A 7,239-nucleotide genomic window follows, 5' to 3' on the forward strand; every position below is an offset into this window, starting at 1 on the left:
CAGACCCTTGTCAATCTAATTCATCCTGACCAATCCCATCTGAAAAAATGGAACTCTAAGCATTGCTTCCTTCTCATGAACTGACGGCACACAAACACAAAAAAAAAAAAAAAACATTGTAAATTTCCCTGCTCATTCATAGTGTTGATAATGTATGTAATATAATAACCTACTTGAATTATTTTAAATTTGTCACATACCTTATACATGTCAGTGTGAATTTAAATAAAGAATTCGAATGGTTGCGTTTGGGCGTAATGGGGGCGTGGCCATAAGTGTGAGGTGATGAAGGACGACTGATATCACAGTGATGTCACAGAGGAGCAGGACGTGACAGTCAGTCTGCACAGAGCTGGGGTTGCAGACACACGCATGGCTCCTCTCCTGTTTCTCCTCCTCTTCCTCAGCAAAGTACAACCAGGTGAGACACTTTGATCTTATTAGAAAATCACTTACATGATGGAGAGACTGTTGTTTAAGTAAAGAGGGCAACAGGTTTTTGGTAGAGGCTGGGCACTGTACAGCTTCTTCTGGCTAGGATAAACAGACTATTATGTTTAGTGCCAGAATATGACCACAGGGTACCTGGGGTTGTCTGTTGAGTGTAATTACGATTGACTGTATGTTGGCAGATTGTGTTCAATGCTTTAGTGCTTTGTTAGCTAGTTTGGAATAAAATGAGCTGGTATGGGGACACAGGACGGCGGTGAATCTGGAAGTACAAAGAACCACAGTGAGGAGCAGTACTGTATGTGACTGCACTAGTAGAACAGAGGAAGTTCAGCCATGATGAAAATAAACTCTCTGTCTCTACACTTGACATTTCTGCTCCCTGTTTGAAGATTTTCATCTTTAAAGTTAACTGAGGATTAAAATGCCAGGTAATATCAAATATCTGAATTTAAAATTTGGTCAAATTACATGTGAAAATGACTATGAATATAGTTAGAACTTTACATATGTTCTTAAACAACCTTTTGCTGTGTGGCTTTACTTTTTTACAGCTACTAATGTATTAATACTAAAAGCAACTGAGGTCAAATACATTTCTCAAGATTACAGCAAACATACCTCCGCTAGGAATCAAACAAGCAACCTTCTGGTTATGAGCTGAGCTCTGTAACAGCTCTGCAGCCCATACATGTTATCAGTGCTGTGTGTGGCTGTGTGTGTGGCACAAAACCACCAAAAGAGGAAGAGAAGCAAAAGGAGAAAACTGAACATGCACGCGCACACACACACACACACACACAAACACACGCACGCGCGTGTGCACATACTCACATACACATGCAAACAAACACACATACCTGTGTGTTTGTGCATGTGCACACATCTGAATGCACACATGCACACACGCAGGCACATGCACACACACCCCTGAATACAAAGGTGTACACACACACACGTGTGCATGCACACAGACTTGCACACTCTCTGATACAGAGCTGTTGTTTTTCACAGGGGGGCAGTTTAAGTGATATTTTGCTGTCCACCACAATTTGTCAGTCTCACTCACAGTTTGTTGTTACAGAAACAAAAGGATGGTGAGGCTTACTGATGAACTTATTAACAGTTCTGTCTATTTAAATATACATGTAATAATTCTGGAATTCTTTTTTAAATTTACATTTTGCCGCTTGGCAGACGCTCTCATCCAGAACAAGGTACAAGATGTGCGTACGCTAACATACAGTAATGTCACGTTTAAATTTTTGACATCCAGCTGACGATCTTATCTAAAGGGAATGCTGAAGTCGAGCACAAGGTGCATCCAACAAAACAACATTAGAAGAAGGACACAAACGTCCATGCACCTGCAAGAGCCAGTGTCAGACACACAAGGCTGAGACCACAAGTGCAGAACAGTACAAGCAATAGTACTGTACCATTCCAACGCAAAGCCAAAATACACCTTGAAGTAAAACTTGCACAGTGGTAAGGAGCAGGGCCCATAACCGAAAGGTTGCCAGTTCAACATTGCCGTTGTACCATTTGGACAAGGTACCTAACCCAAAATTTTTCTCAGTAAATATCTAGTTGTACAAATGGATAATATGTAAAATAATAACCTTTGTAAGTCACTCTAGATTAGAGCATCTGCTAAATGTCAATAATGTAAAGTAATGCAATGTAGAAAAGCAGGTAAAATGCTCTCACAAAACTAACCAAAGCATAAAAAATTCAACACAATCATATGATTGCTGACCTATGCTGTATGCATCCTTGCAGTTCTAAGCCACATATAGTTAAAACACAATGGGTTTTACTGCCAGTTACATTTTTAGTGACATCATTAACCGAAACAACATTATCAAGTGTGTATAGGCCTCAATTTTCAGCCCTCTGTAGCCTCTTATTCTCATACATGGAAATTCCATCCAGCTTTTCGGTGGACAAGCTGGTTTCTTACATCCGTTTCTGTGAAGTTCATTTGAGAGAGTGCCACATGGGTTCCACTTCTGCAGTACTGTGGACATACTCATGGGGCAGCAGTGTGGCATAGTGGCAAGGAGCGGATAAGGACTGAGAGGTTGCTGGTTCAATTCCCCTCGCAGTGGCACTGGTGTTGTACCCTTGGGCAAGGTACTTAACACACAATTGCCTCTGTATAATATATAAATCCCTCTGTATATATAAATCCAGCTGTATAAATGGGTAACATGTAAAATTGTAACCTCTGTGAGTCACTAAGAGCATCTGCTAAATGACGATAATCTCATGTAATGTAACAGGAACCTGGAAGCCTTGCACTTGGTCAGACATGATTATTGCAGAAAGGTGAAAGAGTTAATTAACAAACATTTCCAAAACTGTATCAAAAGGGTACATTAAGGACAGTTCCTCTTGAGCTGTCAAGTTCCACCATCGAGCAAATGAGATTAACTTCCAAAGAGCACAAAATGCGATCAGACAGCCAGGTAGTCAGCATTCCATAGAGGTCTCATCTTATAATGGATGTTTCATTGATTCATGGATTTACATTATTCCTTTGCTTGCTTGTAATGTGAGGAATGACAGTGATGTGGGCAGGGATGTGTAGGTCTCCAAATGTCACTTGTAGGTCTCCAAATGTCATGGGCTCATTCAGTATTTGAACCTGAGACATCTCGCACCCTAGTAAGAATCATACTCCTGGACAATCGAGCCCTGTTGACATAAATGTAGCATTTCCATATCTTCCCTGCAGGTGTACAGAGTGTGAAGACAGTGAGCAAATTATCGGTACAGAGAGGACATTCTGTCACCATCCCATGCCTCTACAATCAGGAATATAGAGATCATGTGAAGTACTGGTGTAAAGGAGAACAGTGGAACCATTGCACCACCGTGGTCCGCACTGATTTTCCACAGAGAGCAGGATATGTGTCAATCACAGATAGCCCTGCTCAGAAGCTGTTCACTGTGACCATGAGTTACCTGCAGGAGGGAGACTCTGATTATTACTGGTGTGGAGTGGAGATTGACTGGGCTGTAGATGATGGTGCATATCTGCACCTCACTGTCACCAAAGGTGAGCGGAGTTACCTGCATACTGCTTATAATACCTCACACTCAATTTAACTTCAACTTATTCAACTTCAACTTTATTAAAAAGTGCATGAGATGACAATCTGTTGTGTTGCTCTGAAAATCACTCTGGATAAGTATCTCCTAAATGGGTGGAATTCACTGTCAGCAAATTAGAACAAACTCAAAACAAAAGCTTAAACTCTTTCTCTCCATTCCTTTACTGCATTGTGCATACTCTGATCTTCCTCCATTAACAATGTCTCTGTGTTCAGGTTTGGCTGGTCTGTCGGTGTGGAACAACATGGTGGTTGGTGAGGAAGGAGGCAGACTCAGCATCCAGTATCGCTATGGCGACAGCCTCAGGTACAGTGAGAAGAAGTGGTGCAGGATTTTGGACCAGAGCTCCTGTCTGACAGCAGGGAGGACTCAGACATCCCAGCATGCATCTGTGCTGGTCAGTGATGACAGAAGAGGAGTGCTGACTGTGACAGTGAGGCGACTGGAGAGGAAGGACACAGGCTGGTACTGGTGCACTGCAGGAGAGGAGCAGTTTCCTGTTCATATCACTGTCACGCCGCCAAAACCTCCAACACAGAGACCCACCACAAGTAAAGAAGAAAACAATTAAAACTGTCTTCTGTTTAGAGATCATATTGCAACCTCTATGCAACCTCACATCAATAACAGGTTCTTTATTCAGAATTGAGAAGTTCAATTCAATTGTTACTTTTGTTCATGTAGAATATAATGTCAGTGATCAATTATATTCTATGATTTACAAATAGATACTTATACTTACTGCGGTGATTGCCCTAACTTTTAACAGCAACCACAACTTCAACTTCACGGAAACAAAAAGTTTTGCCTTCAACGACACAGCAGACAGCAGCTTTAACACTGGGCTTGTGTACTGATGACACCTGCATTCCCAGTGTAACTGAGGAGAACTCCAACCACAGAACAGTGTCCAGGTAAAGTAAAACTTTAGTTAAGTGCCTTTCAGTAGTTTTTAAAGAAAAATTGAAATATGCCATCAGATCCAGTAACAGATATAATACTACATCACGTTCACATAGCTGGAACATTACAGAAATGCTTGTCACAACTCTGATCTGACAGATCTTTCTGACATCACTGTTGTGTGATAAGAATAAGATTTCTTACAGCAGAAAGTTACAGTTTAAATGTTTTTACAGTGTAATTCTGCATGTGCTGCTAAAATCTGCTGTTGCTCTGGTCTACATCACATGCACCATCATAGCTGCCCTGAAGATCTGGACCTATTGCAGTAAGTCATATGTTTATTATATTAGACTACTGTTCTTACTGTGTATTGTATGCTTAGAGCATTACAGTGATTTAGATCAAGATGCAGTCACTTCACTCTTTCTCATTCATGCCTGGGGGTCTGACATAGACTCAGTGCAGTTTGGTTTAAAGTCTTTCTGATTATAACGAGGATGAGGTTGAAATCTGATCTCATATTTTTCCAGAACAAATAAGAGGAGGGGCTTCTGAGAGTGATTGAGGGAGAAAGAGGAGGAGGAAGAGATGTAAAGAAGAGTAAGTGTCATGCTGTCATTTATGGTCTAGAATATTAAAATCTTTCATCTATTGTTTATATTGCAGTTTCCAAGCAGTCTCTTCATTCTCTCTCTCTCTCTCTCTCTCTCTCTCGCTCTCTCTCAGGTATGTTGATGCTGTCATGGAGATGCGAGCTAGAGGAGCACCAGAAACTGATCTGGGAACAGGAACGAAGCGGAACCTACAGCAGGGCACAGGGACTTCAATTCAGCAGGATAAATCAATAAAAATGACTGCGAACTGATTCTGGTGCAAAAAAAAAGAGAGGGATTCATTATTCTATTTAAAACTCAGCTGTTTTCACAAGTAGCTGTTTTGGCAAATCACCAGCGCGTTTGTTGCTTGCTTTTTTTTTACTACATCTTTGGAAAATAAAGTCTTGATGAAAATCTGTCAAGCTCAGAATTGCCGCTCTGTGGAAATACAATATATTGTATCTCATACTGGTTACCGTTACTATAAGTGTAAGAGAGAGTGAGGCAGGGAGAGAGTGAAAGAGAAAGAGAAACAGTTTACAGTTTCACTGTGGTCTGAGACACTGTTAGGTCACAGAGGAGCAGGAAGTGACAGTCAGTCTGCAGAGAGCTGGGGTCTCTGACACACACACACGGCTCCTTCCCTTGTCTTCCTCCTCTTCATCTTTAGGCTTCCGGGTAAGACTCACCCATGTCTCTACATAGAACTGTGGACACCTAGAAGATGAGGACTTCAAATGCGTCTCAATGCCTCTGTGCATGTATTAAACTCAATTCCTAAATTTTTGCAGCATTAAAAAGCTCAGAGTTAATTTTTCAAAATTTCTTGTCAGGGGGTTTTTGATAATGCAATGACTTGCACATTAAAACTGAAAACAAAGGGTGAAAATTGAGTTACATGAAGGCAGTGGTATAGCTGGCTCGGATCTGTGAATCTGCACATGAAAGCAGTTTAGCTGTTCACTGAAAACTGTGTGCGCCCCCTCCCCTCGTGAAAACAAACAACAAGGAAAATCATATCTATGATTCAGTGTCATTGAGCAGAATTCAACAAACTGTTTTTTTTTAGGAGAAATTTAACGATATCAAGTAATTAAGATATGGCGTGTCACAACAGACGTCTTCCAATGATTGTGGTTAGATTTCACGCCTGTAGTGTAGCGGCAGAAGAGGAGTGTTAATCTTCACCAAAAAGGGTGAAGGACACCTGCATTACGCGTTTTCAGTCAGTTCTCACATTCAGCCACTATCAACAGGTTTCTTGTTAATGGCGTAACTGAAAATGATTAGCAACACCAGTGTTTGCACGTATTTAAACTTTAGGTTTTGTTACTGCTGCCGTGTGAACCTGATGAAGCGCAAGGCGAAACAAGAAGGTCTGCCCTCTTTTTCTGTCCAGAGATTGTGTGATATTCCGGCCTTAGTGATATTCAGACTCCAGTTCAGTTGGCTTTTTTTTAAATAATGGTGAAGTCTGCAGTGAGAAGCAAAACATAGATCACATGATCCTACCAGCTAAGTCTGACACCTGGTGTAAAGCTGATGTATGGCTGACCTGCAAAACCCTGGTTCGTACTACCTCTACACACAGAGCTGGAGATGTGTCAATCATAGATGACCCCGCCCAGCAGCTCTTCACTGTTTCTGAGTAACAGAGGTAGCGTCATTCTGTCAGCGTCATTCTGTCAGCATGTAGTACTCTGTCAAATGCAGTTCTTTACATGGTGTTTTGAGTAGTGTTCATGTGAAAATGTGTAGTTTCTTATTTGAAAGTTATATGTGCTAGAAGTGTGTTTTAAACAAACTTGAAAAACACACCTTTATAGTATGTATTTATAGTTCATATTTCTTACGAGCCGCCTTGAAACCCTTGTGGAATACAGATCTTTTATTCTGATGGTTCATCTCTCTTTTATCACCCTGTATTTATTAATTAATATGCTTGTCTTATCATTTTAAAATATTTTGCACAAGAATATATTCTTTGTATACACTGAAAAGCTCTGCATCAATAAACTGTGTTATTGTTACTATTACTACATTGAAGTGTTTGTATCTTTATGAATTATTTTATCTTTAGAAATAAATATTTTAACTTTAGAAAATGTCTTGCCTAGTAATTAAGTAATGCCGAAAAGGAGAAAGATGCAATTAAAAATTATTTTTA

At 40.4% G+C, this 7,239-nt stretch overlaps 1 protein-coding gene across 1 annotated transcript; it reads left to right on the plus strand.

The window, feature by feature from the left end:
* The first annotated feature begins 353 nt into the window (after positions 1-353).
* Positions 354-5,069, plus strand: LOC118770832 (polymeric immunoglobulin receptor-like). The gene is made up of 6 exons (XM_036518564.1): positions 354-421; positions 3,191-3,514; positions 3,786-4,121; positions 4,340-4,484; positions 4,710-4,801; positions 5,007-5,069. The coding sequence occupies exons 1-6, from the start codon at positions 373-375 to the stop codon at positions 5,039-5,041; spliced, it is 981 nt and encodes a 326-aa protein (XP_036374457.1). The 5' UTR covers positions 354-372; the 3' UTR covers positions 5,042-5,069.
* The last annotated feature ends 2,170 nt before the right edge of the window (positions 5,070-7,239 follow it).

Source organism: Megalops cyprinoides, chromosome 2, assembly GCF_013368585.1.
Source record: "Megalops cyprinoides isolate fMegCyp1 chromosome 2, fMegCyp1.pri, whole genome shotgun sequence".
Classification (NCBI taxonomy): Eukaryota; Metazoa; Chordata; class Actinopteri; order Elopiformes; family Megalopidae; genus Megalops; species Megalops cyprinoides.